General features: G+C 38.9%; 1 protein-coding gene across 12 annotated transcripts in view; it reads left to right on the top strand.

Moving 5' to 3' along the window:
- The window catches only part of DOCK9 (dedicator of cytokinesis 9), a 377316-nt gene that overhangs the window by 325328 nt on the left and 26265 nt on the right, over window positions 1-25723 (top strand). For all 12 annotated transcript variants that reach the window (XM_053665376.1, XM_037151681.2, XM_037151687.2 and 9 more), the window contains exons 44-45: window positions 2896-2953; window positions 5320-5426. In XM_053665376.1, the coding sequence (XP_053521351.1) occupies window positions 2896-2953; window positions 5320-5426 (165 nt within the window). The remainder of the gene's footprint in view (window positions 1-2895; window positions 2954-5319; window positions 5427-25723) is intronic.

Genomic DNA, 25723 nt, shown 5'->3' on the forward strand with positions numbered 1-25723 from the left:
TTTGGTTCATAATTTTATGTTTGGAAAAAGTTACAACTTCATTTTTAAAATCAGAGAAAACTATATTAGTCCCTGAAATTTGAGTTCTCTCAGAATCTAGAAAGGCACATGCCTTTTCCTTAAATGGTTTTCTTTTTGCTTTATGAAGCAGAAATCTAAGACTAAGAAAAATGTTTTTTTTTCTTTTACATTAAAATTTAATAACTGTAAATAGAAATGAGCCTTAGCAACTTTACTGCCATTTGTCTCAATTTGCAGTTTCTTTCTTTTTTTAAATTATATTTTATTTTTTATGCTATTACACTTGCGCCAGTCTTTCCCCTTTGCTCCCCTCTACCCAGTTCCCCTCCCCAATCCGTCAGGCAATTCCCACACTCTTGTCCATATCCATGGGTCATGGGTATATGTTCTTCGGCTACTCTATTCCTATGCTATACTTTACAGCCCCATGCTGTTCTGTCTGTAACTACCAACTTGTACTTAATTCTTCACCTTTTTTCACCCATTCCCCTGACCCCCTCCTACCTGGCAATCATCAAAACGTTCTCTGTATCCAAGATTCCTGTTCTGTTCTGCTTGTTTGTTTATTTTGTTTTTTAGAATCAATTATTGATACATATGTACTTGTTGCCTTTTTATTATTCATATTTTTATATTTCATTTAAGAAAAAATTGTTTATTGTTGTTCAAGTACAGTTGTCTCCAATTCCCCATCCCCACCTCCTACTCCTGATTCTTCTTCTTAAAGAAGATCCTGTAACATTTCATATAATACTAGTTTGGTGGTGATGAACACCTTTAGCTTTTTCTTGTTTGGGAAACTTTTTATCTGTCCTTCAATTCTAAATGATTGCTTTGCTGAGTAGAGTAATCTTGGTTGTAGGTCCTTGCTTTTCATAACTTTGAGTATTTCTTGCCAGTCCCTTCTAGCCTGCAGTTTCTTTTGAGAAATCAGCTGACTGTTTTATGAGAACTCCCCTGTAGGTAGCCAGCTCCTTTTCTCCTGCTGCTTTTAAAGTTCTCTCTTTGTATTTAACTTTCTGCATTTTAATTATGATGTCTCTTGGTATTGGCCTTTTCAGGTTTATCTTGCTTGGGCCTCTGAACTTCTTAGACTTTTATGTCTATTTCCTTCACCAAGTTAGGGAAGTTATCTGTCATTATGTTTTTCAAATAGGTTTCTAATTCCTTGCACTGTTTTTCTTCTCACATTCCCATGATGCAAATGTTGGTATGCTTTTAGTTTTTCAGAGGCTCCGTATGCTATTCTCATTTTTTTGGATTCCTTTTTCTTCTTGCTGTTCTGATTGGTTGTTTTTTGCTTCCTATGTTTCAAATCACGGATCTGATTCTCAGCTTCATCCACTCTACTGTTTATTCCCCGTAAATTGTTCTTATTTCAATAAGCGTGTCCTTTATTTCTGATTGGATTATTTTTATGCTCTTGAGGTCCTCCCTAAGTTCCTTGAGCATCCTTATAACCAGTGTTTTGAACTCTGCATCTAGTAGATTGCTTGTCTCCATTTTGTTTAGTTCTATTTCTGGAGTTTTATTGTGTTCTTTTATTTGTGCCATGTTTGTTTGTCTCCTCATTTTGGCAGCCTCCCTGTGTATGTTTTTATGTATTAGGTAGAGCTACTACCTAATACATCTTGGTAGTGTGGCCCATGTGGTAGGTGCCCTATAAAGTCCAGTGGCACAGTCTCCCCTGTTACTCAAGCTGGGTACTCAAGCTGCACCGACCACGTAGGCTGTGTTGTAGTTGAGCCTTGATTGCTCTTGGCACATCCAAGTTCAGCCACTGACTCTGTTCTCTCTGTGATCACACAGCATAAGCTACAAAGCAATTTGCAGATGGCTTCTACTTGTGCTGGGCTTGGAGGTGCCAAGGCGAGTACATGCTATGAACCAAGGCCAGTTGCTGCTAGTGCCAGGCCTTGGGGTTCTTAGTGAGAGGTACAGGGCTCACTGAAACCATATGCTGCTTGTTTGAGAGAATTTAGAAAAATGTGAATCATAGGTTATGACAAGCCATTTGTAGGGAAAAGCCACTGTAAACACCTTGGGTGTACCTATAAATTTGGTGTACCAGTGCCTCAGAGAAACCAGGGAGGGGCAAACAGTGTGAGCTAGGTTGATGGAGTATCAGATATGGTCCCTGTCTGCTAGTTCTTTGGCTCTTTGGGGGAGGGCTCAGAAAAAGAAAAACTACCTCTTCCAGTGCTTCTGTCTGAGAGAAAGCTGTCCCCTAGCTCTCACCCTCATGCTGGACAATTCAGTTTCCCCCCTATGTCTCTGATGTCTTTCAGTCTGCTGCCCCTATGCTGGAGCTCAGAGGGAGTGAATCTGAATAAGTCTGTGTATGGGCCCTTTAAGAAGAAGTGCCTGGGACTGTAGCAGTTTGTCTTTCACAGCCTCAATTCCTGCTGGTTTTTATAACCAGAAGTTGTGGGGACCTGTCATTCATGGATCTCTCTCCTGATTTTTATCTGCCTCATGTGAGTGTGGATCCAGCTCATTCTGCATATCCACCCCTCCTACTGGTCTCAGTGTGGTTTCTTTTTTAATTCTGTAGTTGTCAGACTTCTATTCAGCTTGATTTCTGACAGTTTTGAATGATGGTTATTTTATAGTTTAGTTGTAATTTTGATGTGGTTGTGCAAGGAAACAAGCCATGTTTACCTACGCTGCCATCTTGACGAGATATCTGCAGTTTATTTAAAAATTTCAGTTTATGTGAATTGTTCCACTTTTTTCAAAAGGTATGATGTCAGCTATTAGAAATACTAGTTGGTTCCTTGAGATCTAATGTAAGTACATACAGCCATTAGATTTCAGTCATGTTTTGACAAGCTTTATAAATGGTGACTCTGAGGCATGTGTCTTTTATTACAGGCAGCAATGTGCTATGTCCATGTCACAGCCCTGGTGGCAGAATATCTCACACGTAAAGGTGAGGAATGATTCCTGTATTTTGTGAAATGAATATAAAACTGTACAAAGCTGCAAACACAAGCAAGAGCCATTGAGAAAGATTTGGAGGTGGGGGATTTTGTGTGTGTGTGTATGTACAAAAATACTTGTGTACTATAGTCATTGTTTTGTTGACTGGCATGACATTTGCTTGATTTGGTAGGCACAGAAGAAATGCCATTATCAAAAAGAAAAATGAATGACATGTTGTCATGTAATGTCTTACCGATGGCTCCCTCTCCCAAGAGCTTTGGGCTTAATGAGCTTTGCATCTGGGTGTCCCTGACCAGCCAGTCTTAAGCTGAAAAGGTTTTACTTTTCCCTTATGATAGCTCCCACTAAAACCATTTATCAGTCAAAAGACAGTTGTAATAGATTGTCAGACAGCATTGGAATGCAGCCCAGTTTTGTGAGAAGGCAGCCTTGCTGGCTGGAAGCCTTGCCTTCCAGTGGAAGGAGGGGAGGGCAGGGAGTGAATGTTGCCTATTTGTGCATTTCACAAATTAGCAGGCTATAAACTCTTCACAGAGCACCTTTTGGTTAAACACCAGTTGCTCATTGCCATTTCAAAATCAGTTCAGGCCGAAAGAGTGTTTCTTTTTGGAACATGGGGTTCTTAGAAAAGCTGGCCATGTGCACATGTGGACTGGAGCACAGCAGCACTAGGTCTGGCTAATGAGGAGCGCATTTACAAAGTGAACAGTGCTAGAGAGTCACAGGTGCCCAGGCCAGGGAATTTCTGTATTCTGGTACAGCTGGCTATTTGGAATGAAATTTAAGGGAGTTTGGGCCTGTCATACATGAGACCCGTAAAGAGGGAGAAATTCAAAAAGGGCTCCATAATCTCTCACTACCACCACAATTTCCTGTTAAGATCTTTGTTATCAAGTAATACATTTCCTCATGCTTAGAAGCAAAGCCCCCCCAAAGGGAGCCAACCCTCTTCCCCTATAGCCACAGCACCTGCCAGAGGAGGTACCAGGGAGGCGCCTGATCCCAAGGGCCCCAGCTGCCCCATCCACATGAGATTTGGGGGTTTTCTTTTTCAGCTCTGCATGGATGGCCTTGGCCTTGGCTCTTCTTCCTCCCTTGGTTTCCTCGCCCCTCTGGTTCAATGAGAGAAAAGCACTTTGGCCACCCTTGTAGTTGTTCCACTAGAGTGAAGCTGTATATTTAAATGTACTCTGTAGCCTAAAATTAGTGGTCGGCTTTTATAATCTTGCTTTGTATACATTAATGTCAAGCTCCTAAATTAATGCTTTTTATTTGTCTGCATAAAACAAAAGCAAGGCTAAACTAGGACAGTGGCAGAGACACTAGACAACCCACGATAGGCTTGGAAACCTTGACCAGTATTCAGCAGGAAAATCTCTGACTTTAGGACCTACTCCTTTAAGACTTGATATTAAAATTCACTGTGTTCCTTTTCCCAAAAATGTAGGAGGTCTCAATTCAAATTTTGATGTCTGTTTTGTATTATTGTAAATAATGATCACAAAATAAAGTTACAAGATTTTTCAAGTCCTTCATTTGATTATTTTTTCCCAGCTGAAATTATCCAGCTAACAAAACTTTTCCCAGTGTCTCCAAGATGTGTTGAGGCCCCAAATTGGCCGTTATTGTTACTATCTTTTCCCAGGTATTTGTCTCAGTTCCAACCTTACACCATTCCCCCCTAGAGAACTGAGTGCCTGTGCCCCTGAACTATTCATGCTTTCTGTGCTCCAGCTCTGCAGCTATAGGGAGGACAGAAGCTTCTCTGTACCTTAGACAGTCTATTGGAACCAGCTAAGACGCCCTCTCAGTTCATCACAGTGGCTGTTGAGTATGTCCTGATTTCATAGACTGCTTCATGAAGGAAAAGGGCAAGTTCTAATCTGAGTTCTGGATTAACCTCAGCTAGAGTGGGTGAGATGACACCTTGAAGGAAACAGAGTTACTTTTGAGTCCTATATTTTGCTTTGATTGGCTTTTGCTTCATTATTTTTCTTTGTATCTGAGGAAATGTCACCTAATCAAATCAAATTATTGTTTAGTTTATAATTAATTTGATTCAGTACCTATTTTATTTCATTTACAGTTTAAAGATTGCATACATTTTAATGCAAGTGGGTGAGTGAAGAGGGGTGATAAAAAGAAACAAACTGAGGGAAGCAAAGGTTTAATATGAAGGAGTGAATGAAGAAAAGCACACAGTGGTCCTCAGGCTCCTATGGGAATTCTGGCTTGAGAAATAGGGGATTTCAAAATCCGTTATTTCATGTAATACAAAACCATACAGGGCACAAGAAACCCTCAAGGTTCATCCACTTACAGATTAATAACTCCTTTTTCTTTTGATTCTAGGCATGTTTAGACAAGGATGCACAGCCTTCAGGATGATTACCCCAAACATAGATGAGGAGGCCTCCATGATGGAAGATGTTGGAATGCAGGATGTCCATTTCAATGAGGTGACTGCTCCCGCCCCTGTAGGTTTTCAGTTACTTGAATATCTCAGAATCCACTGTTTACCCTGCCAGTGTATTAAACAAAGGCTTTTTTCTCTGCACCTGCTGTTTACATACTTTGTCTAATTAAAATAATTCTCCAGACAACTGAAACAGAGCAGCCAAAGATTCTGCCTTTCTCCCTTTCTAGGAATCCCTCCTTTACTCTGGAAAGAGAGTTTGAGGAGCTACTCAGTAGTGAAGTGAGGCTGAAGGTTCAAACTCTTGTGGTGAAAGGCCTACTGTTTTGGCCATGAAGTTTCTCATTCTTTCCAGCAATTTATTTCTCCAGTGCATGGGTTTTGTTGCTGTTTTCACCTGACTTTTAAATCAGTATGTCTGACACTAGATGTATTCCCAGTGTCCCCAAACAGTCAAACACATGGGAGGCCAGACTGGGCTTGGAACAGGAGAGCCCATCAGGCTCAGGTTCCTGCCCCTGCTTGTGCTCTGTAGCCCAGGTTCTGGCACCACTAAGAAATAAGATCACCCTGTCCCACCCCCAGTAGAGAACAAAAAGTTTGACATTAGGTCATCGAAGCAATTTCTGTGTTTTGCCAAAATAGGATCACCTTGCAGTTACTTACCAATAACGAGAGTTTTGAAATAAAGCCAGAAGTTTGAATAAATGCCAGTTACCTGCTTATGTTCCCAGAATTTCCTCTTCCTTGAATATATACCAGTAGGGTTTGTCAAGCCTGCCTGCCTCCCCTTGACTCGGGGCAGAATGGGACAGTCACGGGAAAGATTCTCAATCCTGCCCTTCTTTTAGGAAAAAGGGAGTTGTTTTTTTCATGTTGAAAGAAAGAACAGAGAAAGGAGTAAATATCTGTTGCCTCTGTTATACTTGTTTTTATATTGTGGAGTCCTACAATTAATATGAAGACTTTTAATCATATTCTTGCCGATAGGTAGGTAGCGCCTATGCACAGACATCCTGCCTTGGGCTCAGAAAGTCTTTGAGGTCCTTACTTTTCCTACTGAGTGTCTGTGTGAGGCTGGACTTTTTTTGTATATACATGTCATTCAAAACAGCACATAGAACATAATGAATGGAGAAAGTAGCTGTGGGAATCCAGGTTTCTCCCATGATAAATTCAGACATTAAAGAGAGTCACAAAAACGTAAAACAATGCCACTCTTCTCTAAACTTTTTTGGAAATGAAATTTTAAATGTTATTTTGTTAACGTGCATCAAGTTTACTATTGTTACTTTAATTAATAAATAAGTATTTTTACTTTTTTCAGTTTTTATTCCTCATATTGTAAATATTGAGTGGTAATACATACATAAAGGGTCTTAGTAATTTTAAGGTATTAAATAATTTTTATGACATATAAATGGGTCTTAAGCCCCAAAAGTTTAAGTACCCCTATCATAAAATGTCTGGTCTGAAATGATGCTCTGAATTAAAAACATGAGAAAAGAGGATAATATATTGAGTGGTTTTTATATGTTAATGTTAAAATAATTTTAACCAAAATAAAAGTTTTCTTCGTATCCTAAAAAAAGTGCAAGTTGATTATTACATCAGTAATAATCAGTTTAGCATTAACAGTTTAGCAATCTCCTCACTTTGAAATGCCAGGACAGGTGGTAATTTTTTTTATTTTTTTACTGTGAAATGTGAAACCTGCCACTGAGAAAAAGCAACAGAGCACACATACTCTTGGCTTTGAACCTCTCACTTCAAGGCCAGTTGTAACTGGGCTTTTTTCTTGAGAAGAGACTTGATGGATCTTCTCCTCACAGAAACCATCTTTGTCCTCCATGCCAAGTCAGACCTTTGGAGTACAGCACTTTGTTTAGAATTCAATAAAGAAAAAATCAGTGATGTCAAGAACAATTAAAGATTTGAAAGTAAACAGTTCTCAGGAACCTGTCCCACAGGGATCATAAAATAAAGCTCAAGTTTGCTCATCTGATTCAATAATAGCCTGGAACAATCACTACAGTGTAGAGATTTAGCCTGTGAAATCATGTACCAATTTTATTGGAAATTTGTGAATGGCACCCACTCTGAGCAACAGCTAAACATGTGATAGAGATTAACTTTATCAGTTATTTTCAGAATATGGATTTCCACCCTGACCTTGAAGCATAAAGTTGGAAAATCTTTAACGAGGTCCATAGTACATGACAATCTATAATGATTAGGGTGTTCCACACAGGGTTATAAAGTCCTGAGCAAGCCCTGCACATCAAGATTGAAACTAGCCAGGAATGAAAAGAATAACACATGTCCCAAAAGCCAGTAAAACAGAAATTGTTGTGTACATTTTTGCTTTAGCTATCAGGATGTTTTAAGAAAAAGAGAAAGTTGAAAATCTCTGCCAGAGAAGGGAATACACAAAGATTAATAAAAAAAATTATTATTCATTTAATTCGCATTATTAGATATATTTAAATGCCTTTAATATTCCCCTAAATGATTTTAGAGAATCTACCCAAAAATACACAATTCTTCTCTCAGCTGGCCTCACTGAGTTTGTATTGGTTGCAGTTTATTTTTCCTAACTCTGATCTGAAGGGCAGACTCCCTCCAGCCACTTTTGATTAGATGAAAAGGAACATCCCTTTCTGGCTAGGTGGCTCACTTGGTTGCAGTATCATCCAGTATACCAAGAGGTTGCAGTTCAATTCCCAGTCAGGGCATGTACCTAAGTTGTGTGTTTGATTTGTGGTCGAAGTGCATATGGGAGGCAACTGATTGATGTTTCATTCTGTCTTTTTCTCCTTGTGTCTCTCTCCCTTCTCTCTCCAAAATCAGTTAAAAAACATCCTAGGGTGAGGAGTTAAAAAAAAAAAGGAACATTCCATTTCTGTTTGCAATTTTGTTTCACGTTGGATCCTGTGCAGACAGAAGAACTCTGAGTCTGCTGTGATTAAAAATTCTACACAGCCCAAGAAGTTTGAGATCCTTCCCTCATTATGCCAGACAGTCAGAGTTCTGGAAGGAAACAGGTGTCATGCTTGGGAAAGTGACAAATCCCTAACAAGGGACTATTTTCAAAAGTTTAGACATGGCTTGGGGAAACCAACAGGGAATATTGCAGTTTCCTTGAGGTTAACAGCAGCTGGGTTACCACCCTTCAACCTCTGGACTCAGGTTGGAGAAAGAGAAAGTACACAGAGGCACAACCTGATAGGATCTATGGGCTTTATTTAGGGGAGAGTGCAATCCTAGCACCCTTGTAGCAAGGGAGCCATCAAGTAACCACTTCTACCCTCATTCTCCTCCTGACCTCCAGACTCCCCCTGGGCCTTCTATTGGCCAACTCAGCCAGGAGCTAGAGGACAGGGAACAGGCCAGTTAGTCCTGAGCATCTGCCTCCTGAAGCACAGAGCAAGGGACAACAGGGCCGAGAGGGACTCCAGAGGGGAAATTGGAAAATGCAGTCTATCCTATCTGCCCACTTGCTAAAATTTCTTTATAACCCCCAAATCAGTACTCATCAAGGTACTTTCGTGGTCATTGGGGACATGCTCAGAATGGCAAAAAATGTGAGCTCACCTATTCCTAACTGAGGTGGAACAAGGTAGCATTCTGCCTTCTTGGTTCAGCTCTCATGCTGTAAACAGGTGTCCTTTTCTATTTAGTGCCATGTTTTTCACATCATTGCACTTTTAAGCTAGTGATTTTGCTGTTTCAAATGGCCCCCAAGTATAGTATTGTCTAGTGTTTGTAAGCACAGGAAGTCTGCAATGTACCTTACAGAGAAAATACTTGTGTTAGATAAGCTTTGTTTAGTCATGAGTGCTTTTGGCCATGGGTTCAATGTTAGTGAATCAACAATATATACTAAATTAAGTTTCTTTAAACAGAAACACATGTAAAACAAAGTTATGTACATTGGTCTGCCATAATTTTGTAACAAGAGGCTCCCAGGAACCTAACCTTCTATATCCCCAAGGAGGAGTGGTTCAGTATTCACTAATTTATTTTTCATGGTGACTTTATACAATATAACTACCATGAATCATGAGAATGAGAATCAGCTGTGTCAAGCACACTCGACTGGTGTTTCACTGAGTAGCAACTATCACCACTGCATATAGTAAACATACGACGTTAACCAGGCAAGTCTCGCTTATATTAGCCAAATTGTTTCTATTTAGAAACAGCTGCCAGTAACAAACATAAGATATTTACATCTGTAGAACATCTCAGGAGATAGGTGTACTAGCAGAATATTTTGGATGATTCCTCTGTTTACATCTTATCCAAGCTTGATAATTGTCTGTAATCAATAAAGTTGTCTAACCATCCACTTTTCCTTGACCAAGAGTTATGTAGTGTATTCTCACTATTAGAATGATTCCCCAAAACAAGAGCAGTAGTGAGTAGTGAGTGAGCTTGATGCATGGAACCTGTCTAATGCTCCACCTTGACTCATCTGGGCATATTCCCTGCTTCATTTTGCAAATATTTGCTAAGCTTCTCCCCTGAGCTAGGTGCTGGAAATACAAGGCTGTGCAAGATGTTGTCACTGTCCTAGCAAGCTATTCTGCTTTTGATTCTTTCTTCCCTTCAAGGAGAAACACATAAGCCACTCTCTCTTTGAATATGAATTCCAATTTGTCTCAGCTCTTTGTGACCTGGACATTTATATATATTAACATAAGTTGATACATTCCATGAACTAGCTGTGTGTCATGTGCTAACTTAGGAATGTATAAATGAGGTGCCTGCCTCAGAAAGTTTCACTTAGTGCAGTAGTACTCAAACTTCGGTACTCTTGGAAATTACTTGTATTCTTGGTACAAGTTACTATACTTGTTACTTGTAACAAGAATGCAAGTAACTCTCCCCCCAACACACACACAAACACGTACACCCCCAGATTCATTTGGGTGGGTATGACACCTAAGAATCTGAATTTTAACAAGCATCTCAGGTGCCTATTCTAATGCCAGGGATTCTCAGATACGTCTTGAAACACACTGGTGGTAATTTGAATTACGCCATGAAGTGTAGCATTTGCCCAAGCCAGGTTGCACATTCACGGTTATTCCCCAATGGCAGATAATACAAACAATATCTAGCTTTATACTATAAAGGTGAAATTTAATTAACCCTGAAATGGAGCAAATGGCATTTAAATGAAAACATTTTAAATATCCTGCATAGCACAGCATCAGTGTGCTGTTTCCACAGACAGGTGCTAAGTACCATCATTGTATCAGTGTGGCACACTTAAAACTAGCACTGGCTAATTACATTTTAAACAGCTTCCTCAATGGTTTATGAGCCTAGTGCACTGACCCCCAACCAGTAATTACTTACAGTTCCTTGTACGTATCAACAATTTAGAAAAAAGTATCTTGGCATTTAAATTTTAAACAGAGTGGTAAAACCATGAGATTTTCTGTGTGATTGCCTTTCAAAATCACTACTGTCTCACCATGTTCTGGATGAGTTCTGGTTTTGATGTGAAATGCTTCCTGAGAATTCTAAGTCAATTAATATGTGGAGTTACTACTGATTTATGTACTCCAGTATTTAGTTACTATGATGTCTTCATTTCTTTGACACTATATAATTTTGTGTTTTTGACATATGTTCTCTCAAATTAACTACCTATAGTCACTGGTTTTTGGGTTTTTTTTCTTTTCAAAGAATCATTACTTGATGCACCAGTTGTGAAAATGTCTAGGTATGGAGTTGACATTATCTTAAATAATTTACCTTTGCAAATTTAGCTCAGATGTTCAGTAATCTATACTGTACTTTTCTGAGAAAAGAATTTACCTTTCATAAAAGCCATTTTTAGTGTGTTATTGGATAAAATGTGCACGGACTCTTCTGTTCATATTATGTATTACCATTTCTTTATAAAAAGTGATTTTAGACTGATAAACTATAGATTCTATAAATGCCTCCTGAATCACAAAAAAAGTCCAATAGAGTATAAAAGTTGATGATGTGTTATTTCCTAAGTTTTTATTACAATCAAATTATAATATTTATTTATTTTCCTTTTATTTTAAATAACTACTTTATTGTTGTTCAGTGACACTGGTCTGCATTTCCCCTCTCTGCTCACCCCCATCCCAGCCAAACCTCCCTCCCTCCCTCCCTTGCTTCCATGCTCCCCCTTGCTTTTGTCCATGTGTCCTTTATAGCACTTCCTGAAAAGCCTTCCCCCCATTATCCCCTCTCCTCTCCAGCTATTATAAGCTTGTTCTTAATTTCAGTGTCTCTGATTATACTTTGCTTGATTTTTCTTTTGTTGATTATGTTCCAGTTAAAGATGAGATCATGTGGTATTTGTCCTTTACCACCTGGCTTATTACACTTAGCATAATGCTCCCCAGTTCCATCCATGCTGTTGCAAAGCATAAAAGCTCTGTCTTTCTCTCTGCTGCATAGTATTCCATTGTGTAAATGTACCATAGTTTTTTGATCCAGTCATTTGCTGATGGGCACCGAGGTTGATTCCAGCACTTGGCTATTGTAAGTTGTGCTACTATGAACATTGGGGTACATAGGTTCTTTTGGATTAGTGTTTCAGGGCTCTTAGGGTATAATGCCAGCAGCGGAATTATTGGGTTAGAAGGCAGTTCCATCTTTAGTTTTCTGAGGAAATTCCATACTGCTTTCCACAGTGGCTGCACCAGTCTGCATTCCCACCAACAGTGCACTAGGGCTCCCTTTTCTCCACATCCTCTCCATCACTTGTATGTTGCTTTGCTTATGATGGCCATTCCGACCACTGTGAAGTGTTATCTCATTGTGGTTTTAAGTTGCGTCTCTCTGATGGCTAGTGATGCTGAGCATCTTTTCATATGTCTCTGGGCCTTCTGTGTGTCCTCCTTGAAGAAGTATCTGTTCGGGTCTTTTGCCCATTTTTTAATTGGGTTTTTTGTGTTCCTAGAGGGGAGTCATGTGAGTTCTTCATATATTTTGGAGATCAAGGCCTTGTCTGAGGTATCATTGGTAAATACGTTTCCCATACAGTTGGCTCTCTTTTCATTTTAATGCTGTTTTGTTTAGCCATGCAGAAGCTTTTTAATTGGATGAGGTCCCATTTGTTTATTCTTTCCTATATGTCCCTTGCTTTGGGGAACCTATCAGTGAAGATGTTGCTGTGTGGAATGTCTGAGATTTTCCTGCCGATGTTTTCCTGTAGGACTTTTATGATGTCATGATTTATATTTAAGTCTTTTATTCACCTTGAATTTATTTTTGTATATGGTGTAAATTGGTGCTTGAGTTTTATTTTTTGCGTGGATCTGTCCAGCTCTCCCAACACCATTTCTTGAAGAGGCTATTTTTACTCCATTTTATGCTTCTTCCCACTTGGTCAAGTATTAATTGACCATAGAGCCTTGGGTTTATTTCTGGGCTCTATTCTGTTCCATTGATCTATGTGTCTGTTCTTATGACAGTACCAGGCTGTTTTGATTACAGTGGCCTTGTAATGCAGTTTGATGTCAGGTACTGTGATCCCCCCTACTTTCTTCATCTTCCTCAAAATTGCTGCAGCTATTTGGGGTTGTTCATATAAATTTTTGAAGTGTTTATTCTATATCTGTGAAATATGCCATTGGTACTTTAATAGGCATTACCTTCAATCTATAAATTGCTTTGGGTAATACGGATATTTTGATGATGTTAATTCTTCTGATCCATGAACACGGTATATGTTCCTGTTTGTTTGTAACTTCCTTAATTTCTTTCTTCAGTGTTGTGTAGTTTTTTGAGTACAGGTCTTTTACCTCCTTGGTTGGGGTAATTCCTAGGTCATTTTTTTTTTTTGTCACTCTATCAAATGGGATTTTTCCCCCTGATTTCTGTTTCTGATGTTTCATTGTTGGTGTACACATATGTCATTAATTTATGAATATTGATTTGTATCCTGCTGTTTTGCCAGATTCACTTATTAGGTTGACCAGTTTTTTGTTGTAGTCTATAGGATTTTCTGTGTGTACTATCATGTCATCTGCAAACAATGACAGTTTTGCTGTCTTCTTTCCAATTTAGATTCTTTTTATTTCTTTTTCATGTCTGATTGCTGTGGCTAGGACTTCCAATACTATGTTGAATAGGAGTGCTAAAAGTGGACAGCCTTGTCTTCTTCCTTATCTTAGTGGGAAAGTTCTAAGTTTTTGCCCATTGAGTATGATGTTGGCTGTAGGTCTCTCATAAATGGCCTTTATTATGTTGAGGGATGTTCCCTCTATTTCCACTTTGCTGAGTATTTTTATCATAAATGGGTGCTTTACCTTATCAAATGCTTTTTCTGTATTTATGGATATGATCATGTGATTTTTGTCTTTGCTTTTGCTTATTTGTGGTGTATTATGTTTATTGATTTGCAAATATTGTACCATTCTTACATCCCTGGGATGAATCCTACTTGATCATGGTGTATAATCTTTTAACATATTGCTGGATGCAGTTTGCCTGTATTTTGTTGATGATTTTAGCGTCTGTGTTCATCAGCGATATTGGCCTTAAGTTTTCTTTCTTTGTTATGTCTTTATCTTGTTTTGGGATTAGGATGATGCTGGTTTCATAGAAAAAGTTTGGGAGATTTCAGTCTTCTTGGATTTTTTGGAATAATCTGTGAAGGGTAGGGGTTAGCTCTTCTTTAAATGGTTTAGAAAATTATTCTGTGAAACCATCTGGTCCAGAGCTTTTGTGTGTTGGAGGCTTTGTGATTACTGCTTCAATTTTGTCAGCTGTAATTGGTCTGTTCAAGCTTTCTGCTTGTTAATTGAGTTTTGGAAGATTACATTTTTCTAGAAATCTGTCCATTTCACCTAGGTTTTCAAATTTTCTGGCATATAGTTCTTCATAGTAATTTCTTACAATCCTTTGTATTTCTGTGGTATTCGGTTGTAGTCTCTCCTGTTTCATTTTTGATTGTGCATATTGGGTCCTCTCTCTTTTTTTCTTGATGGGCCTGCTCCAAGGCTTGTTGATTTTGTTTATCTTTTCAAAGAACCAGCTCCTGGATTTACTGGTCCTTAGAATTGTGCTTTTAGTCTCTATGTCATTTAATTCTGCTCTGATCTTGGTTATTTCCTTCCTTCTACTTGCTCTGGGCTGTCTTTGTTGTTGTTCCTCAAGTCCTTGTAGGTGTAGGATTAGGGTGGTTATTTGAAATGTTTCTATCTTTTTTATGTAGGCCTGTATCACTAGGAATTTCCCTCTCAGGAGTGCCTTTGCTGTGTCCCTTAAGTTTTGGATTGTTGTGAGTGCACTTTCATTTGTTTGCAGAAACTTTTTCATTTCCTCCTTGATCACATTCTTGACCCATTCATTGTTAAATAGCATGCTATTCAATCTCCATGAGTGAGTTTAATGAGGTTTTTATCTTATGGTTGGTTTCTAGTTTCTGACCCTTGTGGTCAGAGAAAATGTTTGATATGATTTCAGTTTTCTTGAATTTGTTGAGGCTTGTTTTGTGTCCTGTCACATGGTCTGTCTTTGAAAATGTTCCATGTGCATTTGAAAAAAATGTGTGTTTAGCTTCTTTGAAATGAATGGTTCTGTATATATCAGTTAAGTCCATTTCATCGAGGGTATTGTTCAGTGCCACATCTTTGTTGATATTTTGTTTAGAAGACCTATCCGTTTTTGACAGTGGAGTGTTAAAATCCCCTACTATAATTGTGTTGCTGTCAATATCTTTCTTGAAGTCCTCTAAGATTTTCTTTATGTAGTTGGGTGCTCCTATGTTGGGTGGATATATATTTACAATGTTTATGTCTTCTTGGGGGATTCTTCCCTTGAGTATTATGAAGTGACCTGGGCCTCTTTTTATGGCCTTTATTTTGAAGTTTATTTTGTCTTATATGAGTATTGCTATCCTGTTTTGTTTTGTTTTTTTTCCTGTCTGTTTGCTTGGAAAATTAGTTTCCAGCCCTTCACTTTCAGTCTGTGTATGTCTTTTGTCCTGAGGTGGGTCTCTTGTAGGCAGCATATGTGTGGTTCATGTTTTCTTATCCATTCAGGTACCCTATGTCTTTTGATTGGAGCATCTGACCTGTTTACATTAAAGGTTATTATTGATAGGTACTTATTCATTGTGATTTTTTCATACCTGTGTTTCTCTGTCTCTCACTCTTTTTCCTGCTTTCCTTAAAGCAGTCCCTTTAGCATATCTTGCAGAGCTGATTTGGAAGGGATGTATTCTTTTAGACTTCTTCTGTCTGGGAAGCTCCTTATTCTTAATTGAGAGCCTCGCTGGCTAAAGGAGCCATGGTTGCAGGCCTCCGGTTTTTGTTACTTGAAATATTTCCTGCCATTCTCTTCTGGCTTAGAGCATTTCCCTGAGAATTTAACTGCTAACCTTATCAGTTCTTCCTTGTATATTAGTTCCAGTTTCTCCCTGCTGCCTTTAAGATTCTCTCTTTGTCTTGGAATTTTGCCGTTTTAATTTTGATGTGTCTTGAAATGGGCTTCTTTGGGTTCCTCTTTAATGGGATTCTCTGTGTTTCCTGGATTCATGTGACTTTTTCTTTCATCAAATTATGGAAGTTTTCCATCATTAATTTTCAAACAGGTTTTCTGTTCCTTGCTATTCTTCTTCTCCTTCTGGCATTTCCATTATACAGGTAATATTTTGTTTCATGTTGTTCTACATTTCTCTTAACCCCTCATCATTCTTTTTGAGCCTCTTTTGTTTTCTTGCTTTATCTGGGTTTTTTTCCCCTACTTTGTCCTCCAGCCTGCTGATCCAACCTTCTGCTTCATTGAACCTGCTTCTGATTCCTTCTACAGTGTTCTTCAGTTCAAAAATTGTATTCATTTCCTTTTGGCCATTTTTGATAGTTTCTATTTCCTTTTTCATGTTGATAGTTTGCAGTGAGTTAATTGAAGTTTCTGTGTAGTTTTTGGTCATTCTCTATGAGATCATTGAGCTTCCTTATAACCATTGCTTTGAATTCAATATCTGATAGTTGACCTGCCTCCATTTCATTTAGCATGCTCTGTGAGGCTTTCTCCTTTCCTTTCATTTGCATATTATTTTTTTGTCTTCCCATTGTTTGTGAGATTCTTCTTGTTAGCCTCTGCTTCTTAAATTGATCTGTTCTGAGTCCCTGGGTTTATGTTGTGAACTTCTATGGTAGAAGACCTGTGAGATCCAGTGGTGCAGTCTCCTTTATCTCCTAAGCTTGCTGGTCTTGGGCTCTTGTTTATGTTGGTTCCGTGTATGTCTTTGTGTTTTTATTTTTGTTGGGTCTTTCTTTGGTGGGTCCTCTTGTCCAGCTAGTTAATTGAGGGTCACTCTGTCCACCACATCTTGTATTCTTGTGCAGGGGTAGACAGGTTGTGTTGAAGCTCGTTCTTCTGTCTGTATGTAGTTTTGAGGTTTCTCTCTCATGGTTGTTCAGTTGTTTTTTCTGGGTAATTTCTTCACCATTTAGTTTTTTGTGTGTGTTTTTTTTGGGGGGGGTCTTTTTTTAAAATTTTTTTATTGATTATGCTGTTACAGTTGTTCTATTCCCCCTTTCATTCCCCTCCACCCTACCCCCATCCCCACCATTACCCCCCCTTTAGTTTATGACCATGTGTCTCAAGTCCTTTAGATTCTATATTTCCCATGCTATTCTTGACCCCCCCTTCTATTTTCTATCTACTGTCTATGCTACTTATTTTCTCTACCTTCTCTTCCTTCCACTCCCCTGTTGCTAACCCTCCTTGAGATCTTCATTTCTATGTTTCCACTCCTGATCTAGCTGTCCTTTTAGTTTGCTTTCGTTTTAGGTGTGGTTGTTAATAACTGTGAGTTTGCTGTCCTTTCACTGCTCATGTTTTTTAGCTTCTTTTTCTTAGATAAGTCCCTTTAACATCTCATATAATAAGGGCTTGGTGATGATGAACTCCTTGAATTTGACCTTATCTGAGAAGCACTTTATCTGTCCTTCTATTCTAAATGAAAGTTTTGCTGAATAGAGCAATCTTGGTTGTAGGTCTTTGGATTTCATGACTTGGAATACCTCTTTCCAGCCCTTTCTTGCCTGGAAGGTCTCTTTTGAGCAATCCGCTGACAGTCTGATGGGGACTCCTTTGTAGGTGACTGTCCCCTTATCTCTTGCTGCTTCTAGGATTCTCTCCTTCATTTTAATTTTGGCTAATGTAATGATGATGTGCCTTGGTGTGTTCCTTCTTGGGTCCAACTTCTTTGGGACTCTCTGAGCTTCCTGGATTTCCTGGAAGTCTATTTCCTTTGCCAGATTGGGGAAATTCTCCTTTATTATTTGTTCAAATAAGTTTTCCACTGGTGGCTGTGCCTTTCCCCCTTCTGGTACCCCTATAGTTCGGATGTTGGGGCATTTAAAGATGTCCTGGAGGTTCCTAAGACTCTCCTCATTTTTTTTGAATTCTTGCTTCTTGACTCTTTTCTGTTTGGCCATTATTTGCTTTCTTCTGGTCCACTCCATTGATTTGAGTCCCAGTTTCCTTTTCATCGCTATTGGTTTCCTGTGCAATTCCATTCATTTCAATTAGTTTCACCTTCATATGTTTCTCTAATTTGTGGCTATAATCAACCAGTTCTGTGAGGATCCTGATCACCAGTGTTTTAAACTGTGCGTCCAAGAGCTTTGCTATTTCTTCATCGCTTAGATTTATAGGCTCTGGGGCTTTGAGATCTTCTTGAGCCATTTTTGTTCTGTTCGTGCCCGTTAAGTACGAGGAGTGGAGCCTTGGACTCCCAGGTTGCTGGGTTGTGATGCTGTATGTGGGGGCGTGGTCAGAGCGGGGAAATGGCGGCCCCCTCTGCTGTTTTGCGCCGCTGGGTGAGGAGCAGAGCCTTAGGTGGTTCACCAGGGCAGGGCCACTCAGAGTCGCTGGGTTATGACGCTGTATGTGGAGGCGGGGTCAGAGCTGGGAAATGGCGGCGCCCTCCGCTGCTGCTTGCCGCTGGGGCCTGCTGGCTCCCATCCAATCACCCACTTCCTCTTTTGTCTATCCACGCACGAATGCACGACCACAGTCAACCCACAGCCCTGCTCCCTGGCCCGTGGTCACTCGCTGAGTTGCCCACCAGGTCCAACCCTGTGCCTGGATTACATGCGCCTGAGTCCGTCTGACCGAGTTTTCCTGTGCAACCCTGCTCTGCCAGCTGCTGGTTTCACCTCTCTTACCGGTCAGGTTGAAGAATTTGTTGTTATCAGATTTCCGAAAAGTTCAATTTTCTGTGTTCTGGCTATGTTTTCTGTTGCTAGTATTTAGTTGTCTCTAAACTTGGTTGTGTGAGAAAGCACGGTGTCTCCACCTATGCCTCCATCTTGGCGGAAATCTCAAATTATATTTTAAATATAACTTAGAATAATTATTTATAAAACTGAGTTCAGTTCATCAAATTTTCCCATTTTCCAACCTTTCTGATTGAAGTCCATCATTTTGTACCAAATACAACAGATTTTTCATACTGAGCTCAATTATCTATAGTATTGACATGCTACTTGAATTCAGGCTTCTCTTTATTAAACTTTTCATGTGGTTTTGGTTTGACTAAGCAAGAGTAAAAATAATACTAAAATTTTAGTCTCCCATTTAAGAGCATTTGGCCCAGGAAATTACTCATAAAGTCTATTATTATAATATATATAATATATATAATATATGTAATATATTATTATATATTAATAAAAAGAAAAGAAAAAAAAAAAAAAAAAAAAAAAAAAATATAATAAAAATATAATAATATATAAAATATAAATAATAAATAAAAATATATTATATGTATTATAATATATATATTCATTAAGTTAGTAAAATCCAGGATCATTTAAAAATTTATCTGAAAGGCTGCCATACACAGGCTTCCTTACATGGATGGACAGAACATTATTTTTTTAATTATATTTTATTGATTATGCTAGTACAGTTTTTCCTGATTTTTCCCCCTTTGCCTCCATTCAGCACCACCAACTCCCTTAGGCAACCACTCCTTCCACCATGTGTATACATTTTTTGGCTACTCCATTTCCTATTCTGTGCTTTATATTCCCATGGCTATTTTTTACCTATTTGTACTTGTTAATCCTCTTGCCTCTTCACCTATCTTTCCACAACCCCTCCCATCAGGCAAATATCAAAATGCTATCTGTATCCATAATTTAGTCTCTGTTCTTCTTGTTTGCTTAGTTTATTTTTTAGATTCAGTTGTTGGTAGGTATTTATTTTTGCCATTTTATTCTTCATAGTTCTGATCTTTTTTTTTTTTCATAAGTAAGTCCCTTTAACAGTCCATATAATAATGATTTGGTGGTGATGAACTCCTTTAGTATTTTCTTGTCTGGGAAGTGCTTTATCTGCTCTTCGATTCTTTTTTTTTTTTTATTTTTAAGGTTTTACTTATTTATTTTTAGAGAGAGGAGAAGGGAGGAAGAAAGAGAGAGAGAAACATCAATGTGTAGTTGCCTCCCAGGTGGCCCATACTGGGACCTGGCCTGCAACCCAGGCGTGTGCCCTGAGTGGGAATCAAACCAGTGACCCTTTGGTTCGCAACCCACACTTAATCCACTGAGCTACACCAGCCAGGGCTGCTCTTCGATTCTAAATGATAGCTTTGCTCAGTAGAGCAATCTTGGCTATAGGTCCCTGCTTTTTATCACTTTGAATATTTCTTGCCAATGTCTTCTAGCCTACAAAGTTCCTCTTGAGTAGTCAGCTGACAGTCTTATTATGGGAACTCCCCTGTAGGTAACTAACTTCTTTTCTCTTGCCCCTTTTAAGATTCTCTCTTTATCTTTAATCTTTGGCATTTTAATTATGATGTGTCTTGGTGTGGGCTTCTTTGCATCCATCTTGCTGGGGACTCTGTGCTTCCTGGGCTTGCGTGTCTATTCCTTCACCAAATTAGGAAAGTTTCCTTTCATTATTTTTTCAAATAGAGTTCCAATTTCTTTCCTCCTTCTCTTCTCCTTCTGGCACTCCTATAATATGAATGTTGGACCTCTTAAAGTTGTCCCAGAAGATCCTTAAACTGTTTTGGTGTTGGGGGGGGGGGGACTCTTTTTTCTTCTTGTTGTTCTGATTGGTTGGTTTTTGCTTCCTTATGTTCTGAATCATTGATTTGATTCTTGGTTTCAGTCACTGTATTGTTGTTTCCCCATAAATTGTTCTTTATTTTAATTAGTGTATTTGTTTCTGACTGGATCTTTTTTATGCTCTTAAGGTTCTCACTAATAAGTTCTTTGAGCATCCTTATAACCAGTCTTTTGAACCCTGCATCTGCCAGAATGCTTATGTCCATTTCCTTTAGTTCTTCTCCTGGAGTTTTGATCTGTTCTTTTATTTGGGCCATGTTTCTTTGTGTCCTCGTTTTGGCAGCCTCCCTGTGTTTGTTTCTATGTATTAGGTAGAGCTGCTTTGAGTGCATGTCTTAGTAGTGTGGCCTAATGGAGTAGGTGTCCTGTAGGGTCCAATGGCACAGCCTCCACTATCACACAAGCTGGGTAACTGAGGTGTGCCCTTTGTGTGGGCTGAGTGCACCCTCCTCTTGTAGTTGAGCTTTAGTTGTTGTTGTCAGATCAATGGGAGGGATTTACCCTAGCCAGTCATCTGCAAGGACTGGCTGTGACCACTTACCACCAACCTCTGCCCTCCATGGAGGATTAGCTGTGCACAGGCAGGGTTGTGGTGCTCTGACATAGTCTGTAGCTGTCAACTGGGTGCACAGGTCCTGGGGTTTCCTGGGTGGTGCAGGTCAAGGTTGGCCACCACTTGTATTCTGCCTGAGCTATAAAGCAATCCGAGATGGTTGCTACTTGTGCTGGGCTTGGAGATTCCCAGTCAAAGCCAAGCTGTGAATCTAGGCTGGCTGCTGCTAGTACTGTGCCTGGGGCCACTTAGCAAGAAGTATAGTGGCTGGGGACTCACTGAGGCCAGCTCTTGCTTGTTTGAAAGGATTTAGGAAGTTGTGAAGCATCAGCCAAGACCAGCTTGTTCATATAGAAAAGCAGCCCGGGTGTGCAAGAGTCTGACCCAAGAGTTGAGTGCAGCAGAGTCTGTTGGGATCTCCAAAGAAAGACGCACAGTATTATTAGCCAGGTTGAAGGAGTGTCAGATATGGCACCAGCTTGCCAGCACTGTAGCACTATGGCTCTATGTGGTGAGGACTCAGAAAAGGGACAGTAGTCTCTGTTTGCCCCAATGCCAGACTTACTTCAGCCTCTCCCAGTATGCCACTGGTGCCCTTCAAGCTGTCAACCAGTTGCTACAGCTCTGACGGAGTCGAGTAGGTGAGTCCATGTGTGGGTCTTTAAGAGGAACTGCTTTGGATTTCCGCATTTTCTTCCACCAACTCAATCTCTGCTGATTTTTGTGGAAACATATCTTCCTGGCACTGGAACCCTGGCGGGACACTGGTGGGTCTGGTATGGGGCTGGGACCCCTTGCTCTGAAGATGTTCTTCCTGAATTTTTATCTACCACACATGAGTGTGGGACCAGCCTGTTCCATGTCTGCATCCCTCCTACCAGTATGGTTTCTTTTATTCTGTAGTTGTCAGACTTGCATTTAACTTGATTTCTGACAGTTCTGAGTGATGGTTGTTGTATATATTAGTTGTAATTTTGCTGTGGTTGTGCAAAGAGATAAGCCATGTCTACCTACACTGTCATCTTGACTGGAAGCCTCAGAACATTATTTTAAAATCAACTAGCATCTGCCTTAGATATTATTTCATTGTTGTGATAGTTGTATGTCTTTACACATTTTCATGCCTCATAAAATTATCAACATTTAATTACTAATTTATGTTTGACACATAGAAAACTTCGAGTGTGACAATGTAGTACTTTTTAAATCATTTTCACATGACCAACCTCATCTCTTCCCACTCTCTGATTCCAATTTTATAATCCAGTACTTTAAACTACTTGCAAATTCCCCTCACATCGTGCTGCCCTCTTCCCCATGTCTGCCTATCTGTTCCTTCTCCCCGGAATGTCTCCCCTCTCATCCTTCCTGCATCCACTTCTACCTTTTACCCTCACCTCCTAAATCCTGATAATTTTTAAGAGTCAGTCATCACCTTCTTCAGTTCTATGCACCCCCTTTTCCTCATCACTGATGGATGCCACTCCTTTGCATCTCCAATTCCCTGCACATTTTTTCATCAGCACACTTACCATCTTTTATAATCTCCTTATGGATCTTTCTCCACAATCTCAGCTCTATGAAAGCAGGAAGTGCTTTTTTCACTTGATCATTGGTCTCCCCAGTACTCACCCAGAGATCCACTGACTACTGTTAAATAAATAAATCCCTGCTGCTCTTAATTCAGGGTATTTATCTTTGTGACAGGCCCTACTCTTCATTTACAGTATGACAGAGGATCAAACATATTTAAAGGCAACTATGAAAAGCCTTAAAAAATATATTAGCAAATTGAATCTAATAGTATATGAAAAAGAGAAATGCAATGTGACCAAGTAGGATTTTCCCTGGGACTGCATTATTGGTTCAACATTGGAAAATCAACAAATAAAATTTAACATATTAACAGAATAAGTAAAAAAAAACAACATATGACCACCTCAATACATGCAGAAAAATTATTTGAAAAAATTCAGCATCCATTCATGTTGAAAAACTAAGAATAGAAAGGAACTCTCTCAACCTGAGAAAGATTATCTACAAAAAAATCTACAGCTAATATTACACTTAATGGTAAAAGACTGAAGACTTCCACCCTAAAATTGGGAACAAGACAGGAATATCTGTTTTCACCATACATATTGCTAGAAGGTCCAGCAAATGCTGTAAGGCAATAAAAGAAATAATATGGACTATATTAACACCAGATGCAGTTGTCTTTTGTGACTGAAAATCTTAAGAAATTTACAGAAGAAACCACTGAAACTAATAAGTGAGTTTAGCGAGATCACAGGATATAAGATCAATCACGGGATATAAGATCAATATATAAAACCAAACAACTTTCTTTTTAGAGACCCTTATGCTATAATTTCACTATATTGTTCATGTTTATTTTGTATAATTTTTGCAAACAAATACACTTTATGACACTGAATGTTATCCCAAACTTACTTCCTTGAAAAAATAATTTATCAGAATTTATAAATACTATTCATAATAACATCAAAAAATGCCAAACTTAGGTATGAATCTGCATAGATCTGTATGGTAAAAAATATAAGATACTAATGGAAGAAATCAAAGAACTAAATATATGGAGTGAAGACTCAATATTGTTAAGATGTCAATTATCTTGACTGATTTATAGATTCAAAGCAGGCCCAATCAAACTTCTATCTGGACTTTTGATAGAAATTGACAAACTGACTTTATAGAAAGGCAAAGGAACTAGACTACCAAAGTAATTTTGAAAAAGTTGGAAGAGTCACACTACCTGATTACAGGATTACTATAAAGCAGTTTTCCTCCCTGAGGATATTTTTCCCACCCAGGGAAATGTTTATAATTGTCATGAGTTAGGGGGTTGGGGATGCTCCTGCTACTGGCATCTACTTAGTAGAGGCCAAGGATACTACTAGACATTCTGTAATGCACAGGACAGTCCCCCAAAGCAAAGAGTTATTTGGCCCATAATATTAGAAATATCACTGCAAAGAAATCCTTCTATAAATATACAGTAGTAATGAAGACTGTGTGGTATTGGCACAAGGATCGAGGCATATGTCAATGGGAAAAAATAGAGAAGCCAGAAATAGACCTGCACACGTATGATCATTTGAGTTTTGAATACGATTCAAAGACAGTGCCATGAAATGGTGATGAAAAAATTGGACATACATATGGAAAAAGTAGATGTTGACCCATACTTTATACTATATTTAAAAGTAATGAATTATACACTTAAATATAAAATGTGAAACTATGAAATTTCTGGTAGAAAACATAGGAAAAAGTCTTTGTGAGCTTGGATTAAATAAAGGTTTTTTAGATATAATTTATAAAGGACAATCCAGAACATAAAAACTTGATATATTGAACTTCGTCAAAATCAAAAACTTCTCTCTTCAAAAAAACAATGTTAGGAGACTCCAGAGACAAGCTAGAAATTGGAAGAAAATTACAACTCACATGTCTGGTAATGGACTTTTACATAAAATATATAAAGAACTCTCAAAACCCAATAATAAGAAAATCAACTATTCAGTAGAGAAATGAGCAAAAGATTTGAATAGACACTTCACCAGAGCTATACATATGGCAAATAGTCACATGAAAAATTGACTCGGCATCATTAGTGAAACCCCACTCAAAAGGGCTTAAACAGAAAAGTCAAAAAAATTAGTTCCCATTAGGAAATTCCAGAGAGATTGATAATGGTCAGTCCAAACGTTTAATGATACAGTTGCTTTGGTAGGGAAGCGGATTCCTCCACTCTGTTGCTAAGGCAGACAGGCCCCTGACTATTGATAAGATGGATGCCAGTTCCACTCAAACTACATGCTGCCTCTCTTATGCCCATTCTAGCAACAGCAGTTCTGTCCCTGAATTCCAAGCTGAGGTCCGAGAATTACCCTGATTGGCCTGTTTAGATCATGTGTCTGCTCATGATGAAACAATGCCAGTGGCTAATAAATAGATTTATGCGGATTACTTTAAACCTGAGCCACATGCCCCAACCCTTGAGTCATAGATAATGTTAGCTTTCTCCAAAGTTTAAGGATTTTATTTATTTTTAAGTATATTTTATTGATTATGCTATTAGAATTGTTCCATTATTTTCCCCCCTTTATCCCCCTTCTCTCTGCATCCTCCCCACCCCTCTTAGTTCATATCTATAGGTCATACCTATAAGTTCTTTGGCTTCTCCATTTCCTACACTGTTCTTTTAAACTAAAAGATTTTATTTACTTATTTTTAGTGAAAGGGAAAGGGAGGGAGAAAGAGAAGGAGAGAAACATCAATGTGTGGTTGTCTCTCACTTGCCCCCCACTGGGGACCTGTCCCACAGCCCAGTTATGTGCCCTGATTGGGAATCGAAGCGGTGACTCTTTGGTCCACAGGCTGGTACTTAATCCACTGAGTCACACCAACCAGGACTCCTATACTATTCATAACCTCCTCCTGTCTATTTTGTACCTACCAAGTATGCTTCTTATTCCCTGTAACCTTCCCCCATTTTCTCCCTTCCCCCTCCCCACTAATAACCCACCATGTGATTTCCATTTCTGTGATTCTGTTCTAGTTTTTTTCCTTGGTTTGTTTTTGTGGTTCTTTTTGCTTTTGTTTTTAGGTTCAGTTGTTGATAGTTGTGAGTTTGCTGTCATCATTTTACTGTTCTTGGCTTTGATC

The sequence above is a fragment of the Artibeus jamaicensis genome, unplaced genomic scaffold (assembly GCF_021234435.1).
Source record: "Artibeus jamaicensis isolate MK-2021 breed Jamaican fruit bat unplaced genomic scaffold, CSHL_Jam_final contig_410, whole genome shotgun sequence".
Lineage (NCBI taxonomy): Eukaryota > Metazoa > Chordata > Mammalia > Chiroptera > Phyllostomidae > Artibeus > Artibeus jamaicensis.